Source organism: Perca fluviatilis, chromosome 13 (genome assembly GCF_010015445.1).
Source record: "Perca fluviatilis chromosome 13, GENO_Pfluv_1.0, whole genome shotgun sequence".
Classification (NCBI taxonomy): domain Eukaryota; kingdom Metazoa; phylum Chordata; class Actinopteri; order Perciformes; family Percidae; genus Perca; species Perca fluviatilis.
The window spans coordinates 17,868,922-17,884,476 of NC_053124.1; the positions used below are offsets into that span (position 1 = coordinate 17,868,922).

Consider the following 15,555-nt stretch of genomic DNA (forward strand, 5'->3'; position numbering starts at 1 on the left):
TAAAAAAAGTAGCATGATATGACGTCATAAGACATGGACCCACCCATTTAGCTCATTTTTTCGACAGCTCATTGGATAGCCTTAGTCATGTAACACGTGACTGCCAGTGGGGGTCGCAGCAGCCACGCCCCCCGACCTAGCTATCTGTTGTAGAATACAAAAGTCCAATTAACAAGTCAGCTATTACATTTAATTCAAAAACAGGAACATAAAATGGATCACTTGGACACTCTTGAACAATGGCTGACAGTCTTGGTGAAAGAATAAAAATGTATTTAGTTTTTATGCTGGGAAGCCTCCTATTGGTCAGTTTGTGCAGTATGCAAATGAGGACTGCTACGTCAGATCCTGAACTTGTGCGCCATTTTTTCCTTATTAAGGGGAAGAAAGGGACAAAAGCGGGACCAAAAATAACTTATCTTTGGAGGTGGTTCGCAAATATCATCATTCATATTTGACTATATTATTCATACAGCGTTGTGTATAGACAGAGGATGCTGCTCGGATGAGTATCTATATGCAGCGCTGACGCAGCTCACCGACACACACAGTTGACGGCCGGTGGAAGTGGAAAACGTTAGCCCTGTCGGAGGTGGCACAGCGACAACTAACGTCAACGTTAACATACACCGAAAATTATACGAGGTAAATATCTGCGAGGTGGCTGTGGGCATCCTCAAGTAGGAAGAAGCGGCGTGGCCGGCTTATTGCTGTCCGCGTGCTATCATAATCTTTTTAATGTCTCCAGTGTGGCAAGCACCCACTGAGCAGTGTTAGCATGGACGGCAAGGTTTTAGTTTGTAACATTAGGTGATCTAAATCAAACACTTTAACTCGCTAAAATAAGTTTTTCTTAACCATCAGTGAATGGTTCGTAATCACATATTATTACATACTCATCGTTAAGTGTGAAATTAGCTGTTGCACAGTAACTGTTATGTTATTTGGATACCACAATGCTTATGCAGACAATATCTATGTGCAGTGATGTTTTAATTGTTATAGCAAAGTATGTTGCAGTTACTATTTAGCATCTCAATTCTTACTACAGTAACGTTATATATATTTCTTTATAGGAGTATGGCGTTATAAAACGGCAAACCACAACTTTTTCTTAACATAAACGTTGGATAGGCTTGTCCTGCACATATTAACTATACACAGCTAATTGCATTTATTGTGTTTGCCTTTTCCAGTCTCCCCTGGGTGTGCAATTTTCTGTTTGCTATTCTTCATTTATACAGTCTCCATTCACCAAACTGTACTGTATTTGGTGGTGCAGTAAAAAGTGGAAACATTATTTTACTCAAATAGTGGTTACTTTCTAGGCCTTGACTGGGAAATGTTGTGACTATGAATGGGGAAAAAAAAAAAAAAAAGATTTAGTCAAGTACTTTTCTTGTAGCTTTTAGTATTTTTTTGTTTGTTTTGTTTTGATTTGCTCCATAACATTAAGCCTTGTTTTTCTCTACAAGGCTTGTGAGGAATAATGTATCAGTATCCAGTTGGAAATATTGACAAGATCCGAAGGGGTCGCAAGGCAGTGAAAAACATCCTAGGTGAGATCGGCCTGGAAGATTGCCAAAACCTGTTGAAGGTATGTTTTATCTTGGAAAATAAGATGCCTGATTGAAAGCTATTAAGTGTAATTTACACTGTTATATAAGATAAGTTGGCTTAAAATGTATATATTTTGGCTTTATAATAGCTTTAAAGGTCCCATGACATGGTGCTCTTTGGATGCTTTTATATAGGCCTTAGTGGTCCCCTAATACTGTATCTGAAGTCTCTTTCCCGAAATTCAGCCTTGCAGCCACTAGAGCCAGTCCCACAATGAGCTTTCTTTAGTATGTGCCATTTCTGTGTCTGTAGCTATTGAGGAGGAGAGGGGGGGGGGGCCTTGACCAACTGCAACTTTGCTTGTTTGAAAACCATGATGTCTCTCTCTTTCTCATGGGTGGGCCAAATTCTCTGGGCAGGCAAAGCAGACTTATGACGTCATAAGGAGCAGATTCCAGATCAGCCCATCTGAGCTTTCATTTTCTCAAAGGCAGAGCAGGATACCCAGGGCTCGGTTTACACCTATCACCATTTCTAGCCACTGGGGGACCATAGGCAGGCTAGGGAAATGCATATTAATGTTAAAAAAAAAAACTCATAAAGTGAAATTGTCATGCCATGGGACCTTTTTAAACAGTTACAAACACTGTGGTAATTATAGTTGTGATAAATGTATGTTTGTCATCAGTGTTTCTGTCCAAAATGTAACCACTGAATCTTGTAATACTGACGTATCTGATTGCAGCCACACAGCTCATTGGTTGGCAGACCAGAAATGCCCAGTAGCTTCTGTCCTTTTTTCTTTCTTTGTTTTGCCCAGTAACTTTACTGACTGCTGTTTTGTCCCGTTTGTGTCAGTCAAATCAGTGGCTACGCATTCAGTTGGAAGTACAATTTAACTTGTGTTCTGTCAAATTCTTAAATCAATTTACCATTATTTGTGACTTTGATGAAACAAGTGGGACAAACTAACAATTGCATAGTGTTACATTAACATAAGTAACAGGAACCAACTCAATCTTAACAAAGCTAGCTAGCCTGCTTCTAGCAAGCAATTCAACAACTATTGATGCTAGACATGCTCTGATTGATCGGCCGACGATCATTATTGGCCGATGTTCAGTAAAACTGCAAAAAATGCAACCGGGAGACCGGTAATAATGCTATCTAGTTGCCGATTGAGCATTTTTTTATTTTATATGTAGATTGATGCACGTAATATGGAACCAAAGTTCACAAGCATGAGTTCCTCCATGATAGCACAACAAGCAGATTGCCGTGCGAGCCCGTCACACAAGCACAAATGAAACTGCAGAACTGGAAGATCTGCCTGTGGGTTCCCGGTCAGCTTACAACAGCAACGAAGAGAAAGTTGTGTATAAGACAAGGAAGGTATGTTGTAGGGCTGCTCCCTATTAGTTGACTAATTGGTCGTTTTGGTCTTGGTCAACTTAGATTTCTTTAGTCATGTTTTATGCTTTTTTTTTCTTCATGCTGAATGACTTATTTCCAAGAAATGTACGAGCACATCTCTGGTAAACGCAAGAATTAAAGTGGTGCTTTTGCATGACTCTTTGCGGAGAAAAACAATTGTCGATACAATTGAATGAGTGTTAGTCAACTAAGAATTTCTTCAATCGAGCACAGCCCTAGTATGTTTGCATTGCTCCACTGTTGTAGTGAATGGAAACACAACCAAAACTCTAAAGGCTGTTTTTATAGTCCTGCGCGGGCTCCACGCAGAGCTTTCGCCGTAGCCTACGTAAGGGCCGTTACAGAGTCAACGCGAACAAGCAACGCGAGCGACGTGCTCCCTTTCATAGTCTAAACTGCGGACACAAGTAGACCCAAGCGTCACGGGCGATGCGTGAAATGCAATACACCGCCCACGCAACAGGGGGTAGCAGAGTGCTCCACGGTGTTCGGTCGGCAGAGCCAGACCCTCCCGGAGGCAAAATTACGAATCCCACTATGGCCACGCCAAGACCCGCCCTACGAAGCAGCTTGATTGGTTGGGGTTAGGCATTTCACCTCGAGTGGTTAAGGTTAGTGGATTGGTCAGGGGATAGGACCTGTACATGTAAGCATGGACGCCTGGCCAATAGTAGCGTGTGAACGCTATTGAAGGGCGGGTCTTGGCGTGGCCATAGTGGGATTCGTAATATCGCCTCCCGGAGAGTGGCTCTTGTCAGGGAGCAGCTGGCTGGCTGATTTCTTTTTATCAGATGCTTGTTTCCCCACCAGTACAGTATGCTACGATTGGGTAGCACTGACCAATACATTGATAAAAGGTCGCTTAACCATGGTTTAGCAGGTTTTAAAAATATATAAATACATTTGGGTCTCTCTCTCGCCTCTTGAGGAGGGCACACAGCATAGACTACACACAACGTTGATACATACCGAAAAATGTGACTCAGTAGTCCTATGTTTGATGAAATTGCACAGATATGTTGATTCAATACAATACGTGCACCGGTGCCGCACCCTGTCCCTTCTCCCCTTCCTACCTGCCTGCTCAGTGCTGCTGCACATGAGGAGAGAGCACAGATTGGGGGGCGGGGCTGCTCCTCAGTCACACAACAGAAGAGAAAGGAGACTGTTTCGGCGGCCACATGAGAGAAATACATGGCGTGCTTGCTGGACAATACTGGCGACTCTTTTTTTTATTTTACAGAAAGTCGCTGTCTTTTCTACAGAAAGTCGCCAGATTTGTCGCTAGTCGCTTTTGGGAAAAAAAAAAAAGTCCACACACACTGGCTCGACGCACACACCAGCACATGAGTATAAACATCAGACCACTTACGTAGGCTACGGTGAAAGCTCCAAACTCCCTGTCGAAAGCACACTGTTTGTGTTTAATCCAGGGTCTGACTTAATTTTTTTTTTTTAAACTGAAGGCATTTAATGGTCAAAATATTATTAATAAATATTCAAATATTAATATACAAACGAACTTCGAATATGATTTTTGGGTAAAAGTCAAAGTGTGTGTGGGGGTGGGTGGGTGGGTGGGTGAAGTGAGAGAGTGACGTTGTTTAGCTTTGGAGCGAGTACTGACTCTAGAGTCGTAGTGAGAGAAACAAAGTGTCTCCCCTGTGCTTTCTGACCATGGTGGCAAATCTGTAGCAGGAAAAGTCAACCCTCTCCTTGATTTCATGTTGTTTATGCTACCAAGCCACGGCCGAGCGATGTGCGTCGCTGCGACGTGTAGTTACATTTTTCTAGAGGTGCACGTCAGGCTACGGCATAGGGTCTAGTGTAGACGCAGAGGGGTCTGCAGGGGTACGCCGTCGATTCTCCGCACAACTATAAAAAGGCCTCAACTCTCATTCAACTAGGTCACCCAGATGTGCCGACTGGGACAAGGAAAAAAACAAACCTGCTTTCAAGCAGCCTTTAGTTGCAAAAGCAAAACGGGATAAAATAATTCCTGAAGCAAATGCCTTTTAATTTTAACACAACAAATGTAATAAGGCACTTGAAGACTCATCACCCAGCGTAGCATGGCGGGTTTGTTAAGCTGACAGCTGAGCTTAAAAACACGCCAGGTAACGCAAACCCCTTTTAGAGAGCACCCACCTGACTTCCTTTTAGACTTGCTGCAGTGTAGGCTAACGTTCTTGGTACTACTGTTGATTAGAAGGACAAAAAGGGCAGCCATGCCCAAGATTTGTCTCCATTATCCGAGGTGTAATTGTGCTATGTGGCACACAAAAGATAACTAATTTTGACAATTTTTAAACAAGTTAAAGTGTTTCGCTACCAGCATTACATTAAAATAGAAATGATTTAATTAGCAACATTATTAGCTAGCAAGCTTTTGCACAGAAATACATCTGCAGAAAAGTTGTTTCTGTGGAAAATGGCCATTAGATGGCCAAAAATAGGATGTAAAGTAGAACAGAAGAAAACGTGGGCATTCTTGTACCCCACAAGCCAATCCTAATCAATGGCCGTTCTTGCGCTCTACGAACCAATCAAAGAAGTGGGCTCTACAGGAACACCCCACCCCACCGCAGCTGTTGAGTGGCGGCTGCGTCGATTTTTCTGTCTTTACACACCAGAAACCTGTCTGATACGGCACTGCTGCTGCTAGCCTTTTCTGGACACATGTATGTTTCCCATTGATAAAATGAAATACCATGTTAAATATAAATGTATACTGATTTGATTACAGCAAAGACAAAGTCTGCAGTATTGACAGAAAAATAGGCTACCGAATATTTCGTTCTGTATTGACCGGTGCAATATTAGAAAATTGATTATATATTTTTTTTATTACATTTATATCTGCATTTATATCAAAACTCAAAGACTTTCAAACAACATGTCATTTATTAATATGTATTTGTGTCTAAACGACATATAAACATCTTTTCCTATTCTATTTTGCCTGGAAACGCTTCCAACACGCTTGCTTGTCGCTTGAAAAATGGGCGTCTGTTGTATTTCTAGCAGGCACGTGTTTTCAGACGCGCGTGTCACACAGGCAATGTGTAAGCTCTAACCTGTTAACGTGGGAGCCGAAAAATAAACGGACACACCACGCAGCTGACACGCTCGCGTGACGCATCCAGTGTGTAACCGGCCTTACTGAGCAGCCTCCAACTGAGCTTGTAGATGTGACGTGAGCAACGTGTCTGAAAGTTGGAAGTCTTCTGGTAGCTGTGCCAAGAGAAATCTCAATCATTCCCAATCTTACAGAGATGGAGAGTGTAGGTATATGTAAGGAGATAACCTAGGCACAGGCTAATTACTGATCACTAACATGCTAGTTAACATTAGTCATTAAACCTAAACAGCTAATGGAAGTCCAAACTGCCTGTGAGCTTCTCCTGTACTATACGGTAATTCCTCTACTGTGCGACAGTAAGTCTCGTGGTTATGACACAATCGTTTTTACTATTTTTACAAAAACGTCTGCTACAGAGCATAACGTGAGATACAAGGTAATGGAGCCTTTTATATATTGTCGTGTTTCTTTAGAAATAAACAATGGACAAATAGTCTTTAAATGCTTCAGATGTAAAGTTATTCACTGTCAAAAGCAACGTCAAAATGAATGGCAGTCAATGTAATGCTAATGGTAGCGGTGAGTGCTTGTTAGCATCAAAATAGCACCATAGGAGCTACGCTCACCAGATGCTCTCTTCACGGTGAATAGTGTTTTTTTATTTTTTATTTTTATTTTTTTTAGTTTGGGAATAAACATTTTAACAGCAATCTTAAAACATAGTAAAATCAGATTGGAATTTAATGACGATGGTCACATTGAAATTGTTCAGAGGGTCTTTGGTTGTTATGGCAACAAGTGGGGTTGGGCGATATGATGTCGTGTTTAGTGTTAGAGATTTCCTGTGTTATTGGGCTAATATGGATAATGTTGCAAATCAATGAGCAGGACTGCTTTATGGCGACGTTGGATTTACAGGATTTTTTTTTTGCAGAGATTTTGAACTTGACTCGTAGCTTGTAGCATGATTTTAAAATTCAATCTGCAGGATGACAGTCAATATATAGGTCAAGTTAAACTATTTCTCAATTGCACTGCATCTATGAGCGCACAGGTTTAACACAAAGGTGCAGATGAATTGAGGCTTGAGCCGCTGGTACTTGATTTATTGTGACTATACTTCTACATTTCAAAGGGAAGTACTTTTTACTCCACCACGATTATCTAATGGCTGCTTCTAACTTTTCAGATTAAAAATGTATTTGTGAAACATGCACTCAGTTGTCAGTTTATTAGGGTCATTCCCCTAAAACTAAGAGTCTCATAAAATGAATCCTACCTTCATGAAGATTATGTTAGGTGTTGCTTCAATTTAAATGTAATTTTGGACTCTGTAGTTTGTTGTGCTGCATTACACAGAAGTGCTTTTAATTTGTACTCTACCCATAATATAAATGGGGTTGACAAAATATTGGAAACCTCAGCATAATGCAATACAGTTCAATACAGACTGCAGTTTCAACAGTAACTTATCATTATAACTTTCATGAAGGTAGAATTTATTGCAGGGCTTTTTAATTATACTGCTATTAGTTTAAGCTAGGTGCACAGTATAAACTTGCACATTCCATATATAATAAATTCATAATGTATGATGCCTTGCTATTATTTAAACTTTAGGCCAAATGGCCTTATTTACTTGAACAACTTTGAATGTATGTCTTATAATACATACATTTTGTTTACATTGTGAAACTTCTGCTTAAGATTTGTTTGTGTGTTTACTGTGCAGGATCTCAATGAAACCTCTGAGAAGAACTCCGATGAAGAAGAGGCCTTTCAGGAAACTGATTGGGATGATATCACCTACGGATACAAAAGACTAAAGAAAAGGGTGAATATGACACGTTTGAATGATTATTTGCTAGTTTGAGTATTTGTTAAAAAATTAAAAATGTTACTGATCTGTAAGTAAACTCATACCTGTCTTGTGGATTAAAATTAAAGAGGAAAGTAGTCATTCCATATTTGTTAAGATGTGTAGCTTGGTATGAATGTTAAATACTTAGTGCACACTGCAAATTTAACTCTGTTTATTTTTCTATTCAGTGGCCTTATCGGTCTCGACCTCTATGCTGTACCCTGTGCAAGTACTCTTCTACAAACATCTACAACTTCAGGAGCCATGTCTCTCGTTGCCATGGATACATGCAGTCATTCTGTGCACTGGCACCCTGTGCTCAGTGCGTCTTCGTTGGAACCCCCAAGTATCTCAAGAAGCACATGCTGTTCTTCCATGCCAACTCTATACAACGGCAGACTGGAGGGCCTCAACCCACCCATTGTGGAAGTGAGCGGTATCAATGTCGAAAATGTGGATTTCCAAACTCCTCTATCTTTGGGATGAAGAAGCACATCATTCTCAAGCACCTGGACAGGTTGGCAGAACAGTATATCGGTTACAGATTACACCCTCAAGGGACTTCATCGATAAAGATCTACTGTTGTAAGGTGTGCAAAGTGAACGCTGGAAGCCTAGACCAAATGTTGCATCACATGCTGGTTGAGCCATCCCACTATTCAGTCAGTACACAAGTGCAGAGTATGATTTATGAGAACAAGAACTACACCATTAAAACAACACCTAATGGGAATGGCATGTTTGTGACATTTCCAAGCATTGCTCCTAAACCACAACAACCTCAAATGTTGAACAGTAAGTCCTTGGCTTTACCAAGCAATGACCAACCTACTGAGACTGTGGTGGCATTACAGAAAATACAAGGAACTCCAAACAGTACGACTCTGATCTGTGCCCCCAGAACAAACCAAGCTTTTCTGCCCCCTCAAGCGTCCGCGCTAGTGCAGCTAGCTAGTGCAGAAGCTAAAGGTTTGCTCCAGCCTGGTGCCACGATAGCCATCCGAAGTGCTTTGCCCCAAGGACAATCTATGGTCCAGCTTCCCATGGTTTCTAACATGTCTTTGAAACGGGCACCTGTGGCTATAACTCCTGCTTCTGCTCAACTACAACAGACTCCACAAGTGCAGCAAATCCTTCTCCCATCAGGACTGCAGGCCAACATGGCAGCTGGAACAGGAGCTGTATCTAAGCCTGCTGTGGTCACACAAAATGCACCAACGAACCAAATCACCCTTCAAGGTACCATGCTGACTTCACAGTCCTTGCTGAGTCACCTGATTCCGACTGGCAACAAGATAAATGGCATGCCCACGTACACTTTTGCTCCACTGCAATTAGCAGTGCCTGTCTCTCAGAGCACAGGCACCAACCTCAAGACTGTTGAGCAAACCAGGAACTCCACTCCACCAACTAAGAAGTGGATTACCTGTCCTCTCTGCAATGAACTTTTCCCTTCCAATGTCTTTGACATGCATACAGAGGTCGCTCACCAGACAAAATCCACCACATCCAAGTCAGAAAGTGTGGCGGCACGAGCTGCATTCTTGAAGAAAATGCCAGACAAAACTGTCAAATGTCTAACGTGCAAAATTCTTCTATCAGAAAAAAGCGTCTTCCAACACCTGCTGCATGGCCTGAATTGTTTATATTGCTCAGCTTTGTTCTTTTCAATCAAACAGCTCGCTGAGCATGTAAAGCAGCACAATCCCACAAGCAAGCCATACTGTGATTTTCTGAGGCAGAAGTACAGGGTCTACTCTAAAGGTATCGGAGGAATCCTGTTCCCTTACTTTGACGTCCACACCACCGCACCAAAAGAGGTCTTAGGAGACACAGAGGTCAATCTTGCCCTGGTCACAAGTTCCCTCGACCTGATCTTCTTCAAGTTGCAGCCCAGCAGCCAGCCAGAAATCTGCTCAGCACCTGCGAAAATCAACAGTGCCTATTGTCCATTCTGTGATGAAAAGTTTGAAAATGAATCCAAACACCTTCAGCACCTGAAGCAAAAACACTTAGTAGCACCCACCATTCATGCTATCCTCAAGACAGAGGCATTCAAGTGCATCTACTGCAATGGTGTGTACACAGGAAAGGTCACCCAGCAGGCAGTGATGCTCCACATTCAGCGATGTCGGTGTTCACCAAAACAACCAACGCCACCCACAACTACAGCAGCACCACCGCAGCAGCCACCGAAACCAGCTCAGAAGCAACTCTACTTTCTCCAAATGCCACAAGCGCCGACTATGAAACAAACTATAGCTCCAGCGCGTGTGATTCCAGCTGCACCTGCTGCAGTGCGTCCAGAGAATGTAGCAGAGCTGCAGTCTCAGAAGAGGCTGGAGGTTGCATGGAGGGAGGTCATGATGACCAACAAACTAGAGCGAGAAAAAAAGGCGGCTATGCGCAAGAAGCGAGAGAATGAGAAGTTACTGCCCCCGCCAGAGCCTGTGATTCAGCTCGATCCCGCAGTGAAGCTGCTGTTGGAACCCAACCCGATCGAGCGCCGCTACGGCGATCAGCGCAGAGACTTCATATCCAAGTACTTCAACCTGAACCCCTATGCCACCAAAGCCGAGACCGAAGAGCTGTGCAAGAGGCTGTCCCTCACAAAACCAGAGTTGGCCGCCCACTTCAGCAAGAAGCGCAGCAAGTGCATGAAGAGTCTCAGTAGGAACACTGCTGCCGTTTTCCTCGGCTTCAACATGACCGAACTGACCAAGGTCAAGCACAATCTCGTGATCCCCGAACAGAAGCCGGCCGACGCCACAGAGCAGCCGTCTGCTGATTCAACGGAGCAGATGGAGAACAGTGAGGGGGGCCCAGAACCAATGGATGAAAGTGGAAATGAGAAAGTTACGGATGGGGAACAGGTGGAGCAGATGAAATTGAGTTAAGAAATGTGTGAAAATGGAACAAATGCAGATGTCCCTAATTTAAAACCCAGATTACAAGATAACAACCCAGATACTTTAATGATGGCCTTTTGTGTTGACAGTCGCTAGACAAGTTCACCATGCAGTTACCTGTGTGCTCAGTCTCTTAATGTAGACCACATCAGTAGCGTTTTGTTTGACTTCAGTAAATTGTTAGTTGTCCATATCCCAATTTCCACATGAATGCAGAGAACATGATTAAGATACAGATGCACTGTCTGCAAGATATAATGGTGTCAGCTGTTGAGTGGCAACAGTATTTAGCTGGTTACAATCTTTCATTCGACAATGGCTACTGACTTCAACTCAAGCACTGATTTTCTGCTTTTCTTGCCCCCTTTTATTTAAGCCCATTTTTGTACAAAATTGTGATTCCTACATCATGCTAGTCTGCTAATATCAAGACTTAAGTGCACACTTTAACATAGACTTGGTTTTCATTATATTATGCTTTTCTTTTTATACCCCCCCTCCACACACACACACGGACCTGTTTTTGCAGTTTTGTTATTTTTCTTTTTTACTTTTAGATGAACACCCTTACACCCCCCCCCTTACATTTAAACTGATTTAAAATGTATTATTTCTTGCTCACCAACTCCTGCAGAAGGTAGAAGGTGAATGTTCATCTTGCAGTTTTGAAGCCAAATTCTTAAGAATGTACAAATGTTTGCGTTTTCAGGTTTCTGTATTCTGGGTTACTATACATCTCTGACCATGTTGCTTGCATGAACCTTTTTTTGTTTTATTGTCAAATGAAATTATGATTTGTGCCATTGTGAAGTATACATATTTGCTTTTGGAAATTGACCTAGATTCAACAAAATATAAACAAGTTATTGGGTGTTCACCATATTCTTTTCTCCTGAAAGCCTCCTGAAAGCATATTTTATAATTCCTAGATGACCGACAAATGTTAGGAAAAGTAGGCCTACAAATTATCATTCTGTCCAATGCCACTGTGTTGTAACAAATAAAGTGGTTTCCTTTTACATAAATGATTCAGTCATTGTAATTAAATCTTTGTTAAAGCACCCAATTTTTTTTTTTTTTTTCCCTCCTCTCACCTGTAACTGAATGACCTGGAAAATAATGCAAAACTGCGGCCAGTCGTTATTCCTTACCAGCAGAAATAGAACATATTGGTTAAAGGCAGAATAAATGCTGAGCAGAAGGAAGTCTTGAGTGTGTTTCACCAGTTTATTATTATTCCCCTGAAAACTAGTAAAATGTAAGGATATTCTGCCTGTCGCATACATTTTGAGTCTTCAATTGTGATGGCTCGAAATAAAAGATGAGGTATGTGTTGTGGCACAGCCACATGTCTCATTATGGCCATGCATTACAAACTTCTGGCCTCACAGGGTAGCAGATTCAGTTTTAACCTTAGAAATAGATGTTTCTTTAAAAAAAAGAAAATGTAAGGTCCAGTTATAGCTTTTCCCACCGTCTGTTAACCAGATCTGTTTTCAGTACCATTACATATTAACATTTTTATAATTTAATTCTACAACTATTACTTGCATGATTATGGTTATAATGGAGAATACAATGCGGTCTAATGCTCCTGCAACTGCTGAAAAGAGAATGAGAGCTTAATAGCTACACTGTATTTTATTGTTACTATTCTGCTCATTCTCAGAATGGCTACTAAATGGACCTTATGGTGAGGTTGTTTTTGTCAACTGGTGTTTTCAAAGAGTAAAGAATGTGAATTTTCAATCTCTACTTGACCGTTTGGATTTGATCAAGGATTGAGGGACCAGTGTAGTTGTTGGTTTGAATGGCCTTCAGCCTCTTCAGGTAATCCCCTGGAAGTCCATTCTGCTCTGCACCCAGACACACCACCTTATATAAAACAGAATTTAATCACAAAAACATTGGACTAACTGAATTGGAATGTGTCATTTATTGCATAGTATATCAAGTGTGTTGTCTTTGGACCTGTTTGTGTTTACATGCACACACCTGTTTGTACTGAGGAGAGGGAGGGCAGGCGTGGAAATTGTTCATCTGATAAGACCTGCAGAGCATGAGTCCATTTTCAGTCTCCACTGAAACCTCCAGTGGAGAGTACTTTCCCTGACTCACGCCTTCCTGGCTGAGGACAACGAGAAGAACCACGCAGTAGTTGGTTAAAGTGACAAACATGAACAGAAAGACAGCTGTGTGTTTGTGTGTCTCACTTGTCTAGGCTCGGGAGGTTTTCGTTGCTCATAATCCAGATTACCCCCCACACTTCTGCCCCTGGACAGGATTTAATGGTGGCCACTCCACCATGCCAACTGTTGTCTACATGTTTCTCCCACAGGCCAAAGTTCAACTCATAATCCTGCACACAACACACACACAAACAAAAGGGATAGTAGGTTAGGAGGTAAAGGACAAAAGGCTGTGAACGGCGATGAGGGATTTAGCATTTTAAACAAAATGCCTTTTACTTCACTGTGATGTAAAGAGGGGGTTCTATGTTTGTGTTTTCAGCAGTGTCCCCAGTGAGCCTGTTTGCTGTTGGTCATCACAGCATAGCACACTCTGGCCCTGTTGTTACAGCTGATGCTAAAACTAGCCTAGTAATCATTTAGGTGGGCCAATATGTGAAAATATTGAACGAGGAGTTGTGTCGGAAGACTGTCCCCCCGTCAATGTGTTTTCCCCCTACCTGAACCAAACCTAACAACGGAGGGGGAGATTTTAACAGGAGGGAAACAAGTCGTCTAGTCACTAGTTAGTTTTCTATATTGGACACCGTAAAGTACATTATCACAAGTCACTTTACCACGTAGAGACGCTATGTAGCCTATAATTGATGTTGTTACCAGCAGTTGCGCCCTAAAAACGGTAACGTTAGTTAAGCTATTAACCGATATGTAAGTGAAATGTCCCGAGTTAAACGGACACCTCGCAACCAAATAAACTGTGACAATATGACCAGTAATAAAGTAACCAGGTTTAGCCTACCAACAATGGTTACAACTAGCTTAAAACAGCATAACTACTAGCTATTCCCTTCCCTCTACCGTTTCATTTACCCTTACTGACACCATGGTACATTCACGGGAAAGGCAATGCTGCGTTCATGTCGACAACTAAGTGTAGGTTAATCAACTTATCAATGTTATTAACCATATTTGTGTGTCATATGCACTGTATCTTCAGGATAGAAGATACACAACATTAGCTACCTCGTCACTACTTTAGTGTTTTGTAATTCCCACATGACATGAACGCCATATTGGTAATAGCTAGTGAAAACAAAAAAAGCTATTTTATTCTAAAAACGTATTTGTTAACGTTAGCTAGCTACCTTTAGTCGGCCGGTAGTGAAAAATGTCGCAGAGGGATTTGCCAGTTGCAGTCTTTCCTTTAACAAGTTACTTCCAAAAGCGAAATACATGAAGCGACCGTTGGCAACGGACATACTTTGATATCCGTGGTTTCCCGTCGGAAGAGACAGCAAGACTGGACAGAAGACAGCAAGACTAGACAGAAGACATAAGTTACCGGTACTTCCAAAAGCGAAAAACATGAAGCGACCGTTGGCAACGGACATATTTTGTAGCTAGTGATGTCGAACTGAAGCTTTCAATCCAATTGTATCGAAAAAAGGTTGAGTAGGCCTACTCGAAGCTTCAGAACTCTATGAGGACATCTGGTGGTGAAAGTGAAGGATAGCATGTGTCACAAACTTTCACAGATATTAGCCATGAATGTCTTTAGTCGAAGATGAATACATTTTGAGTATGAATTCGTGGATAAATAAATAATGACATAAATAACTAAGCCTATTTGGGACTTTTAGTAGACCTCATACCATGCAAGTATAGCAAATTGGGTGACTGTCAGACTTTGCTGTCCTGAGTTGGGTGGGTGGGTGGGTGGGTGGGGGGGGGTCTCATATACCCCTGCCAAAAAAGGACTGTACCCCCATAACTCAGGATTGCAAAGGCTGGTGGGAGTGGAGGCAGGGATGAATGTGGAGTCAGAGGTGGAGGCAGGGATTGAGGCAGAGATTGAGGTTACCCCTGTGGAGTTCAGGATCTTTTATAGTATTCTTTCTTTTTCCTCAATGTGTATTTTCAGGTGGTCGGTGTTGATTTTAGGAAAAACACGACCTCCCTCACTTTCCAGATCAGCACTCTTGTCCTGTAGAGCTATGACTGTGAAAGGCCCTAAGAAGTCAGGCTCCAACTATTCTCCCTTTCGCTGCTGGCTTCTTACATTCAACCGCCACACTTTGTCACCCACCTTGAAATTTGATTTTGTGGACTTTTTGTTTTTGATGTGGCTTGTGGCAATGGTGTGTCGAGCAGCCTGCAAGGCATCAATAATGTTAATGATGTCCTCTGCAGGGCTGTCATTCTCCACAGCACTCGCCATGCTGCTGTCCACCTTTTAAAAATAATTTTGTATACAATATCATAACGTATTACATATCAGTACAAATTCTTTCAAAAAGTCAAAGCAATCACTTGCAACAGAAAATACCATGTACTCCTCAGGGACCTGGGACGGCCCGGGTATCTGGCTTCCCTGCCAAACATCATATAGAATGGAGAAAATTTGGTGGTTGACTGTTTTTTGGTCCGTAGACCAAACATCATAGCATCTAGATGCTGGTCCATGTGTCGGGCCTCTGCCTAACAAGTTTTCTCAGAGCTCTGAAATGTGATAGGAAGAGA

General features: G+C 42.0%; 2 protein-coding genes across 3 annotated transcripts; one reads left to right on the top strand and one right to left on the bottom strand.

The window, feature by feature from the left end:
• The first annotated feature begins 342 nt into the window (after nucleotides 1-342).
• Nucleotides 343-11,907, top strand: adnp2b (ADNP homeobox 2b). 2 transcript variants are annotated; one of them, XM_039820431.1, is made up of 5 exons: nucleotides 343-645; nucleotides 1,476-1,597; nucleotides 2,821-2,952; nucleotides 7,809-7,910; nucleotides 8,126-11,907. In XM_039820431.1, the coding sequence occupies exons 2-5, from the start codon at nucleotides 1,490-1,492 to the stop codon at nucleotides 10,832-10,834; spliced, it is 3,051 nt and encodes a 1,016-aa protein (XP_039676365.1). In that variant the 5' UTR covers nucleotides 343-645; nucleotides 1,476-1,489; the 3' UTR covers nucleotides 10,835-11,907. The 2 variants fall into 2 exon arrangements, with proteins under 2 accessions (XP_039676365.1, XP_039676366.1); XM_039820432.1 differs by lacking the exon at nucleotides 2,821-2,952 and having other exon boundaries at nucleotides 344-645.
• A 145-nt stretch (nucleotides 11,908-12,052) lies between these two features.
• ggcta (gamma-glutamylcyclotransferase a) lies at nucleotides 12,053-14,514 on the bottom strand. Its single transcript, XM_039820433.1, has 4 exons — nucleotides 14,181-14,514; nucleotides 13,060-13,205; nucleotides 12,842-12,974; nucleotides 12,053-12,721 (listed from the first exon to the last, which is right to left on the bottom strand). The coding sequence occupies exons 1-4, from the start codon at nucleotides 14,424-14,426 to the stop codon at nucleotides 12,599-12,601; spliced, it is 648 nt and encodes a 215-aa protein (XP_039676367.1). The 5' UTR covers nucleotides 14,427-14,514; the 3' UTR covers nucleotides 12,053-12,598.
• Between the last annotated feature and the right edge of the window lie 1,041 nt (nucleotides 14,515-15,555).

Bases quoted from the DNA above. Each gene is read 5' to 3' on its own strand.
- adnp2b (XM_039820431.1), top strand. From the start codon at position 1,490: ATGTATCAGTATCCAGTTGGAAATATTGACAAGATCCGAAGGGGTCGC. The intron at 2,953-7,808 runs GTATGTTGTAGG...TTTACTGTGCAG, and splicing joins TTGTGTATAAGACAAGGAAG to GATCTCAATGAAACCTCTGA. The intron at 7,911-8,125 runs GTGAATATGACA...TTTTCTATTCAG, and splicing joins ACAAAAGACTAAAGAAAAGG to TGGCCTTATCGGTCTCGACC.
- ggcta (XM_039820433.1), bottom strand. From the start codon at position 14,426: ATGTCCGTTGCCAACGGTCGCTTCATGTTTTTCGCTTTTGGAAGTACC. The intron at 13,206-14,180 runs GTAGCTAGCTAA...TGTTGTGTGCAG, and splicing joins TCACTACCGGCCGACTAAAG to GATTATGAGTTGAACTTTGG. The intron at 12,722-12,841 runs GTGTGTGCATGT...GTTTTATATAAG, and splicing joins CCTCTCCTCAGTACAAACAG to GTGGTGTGTCTGGGTGCAGA.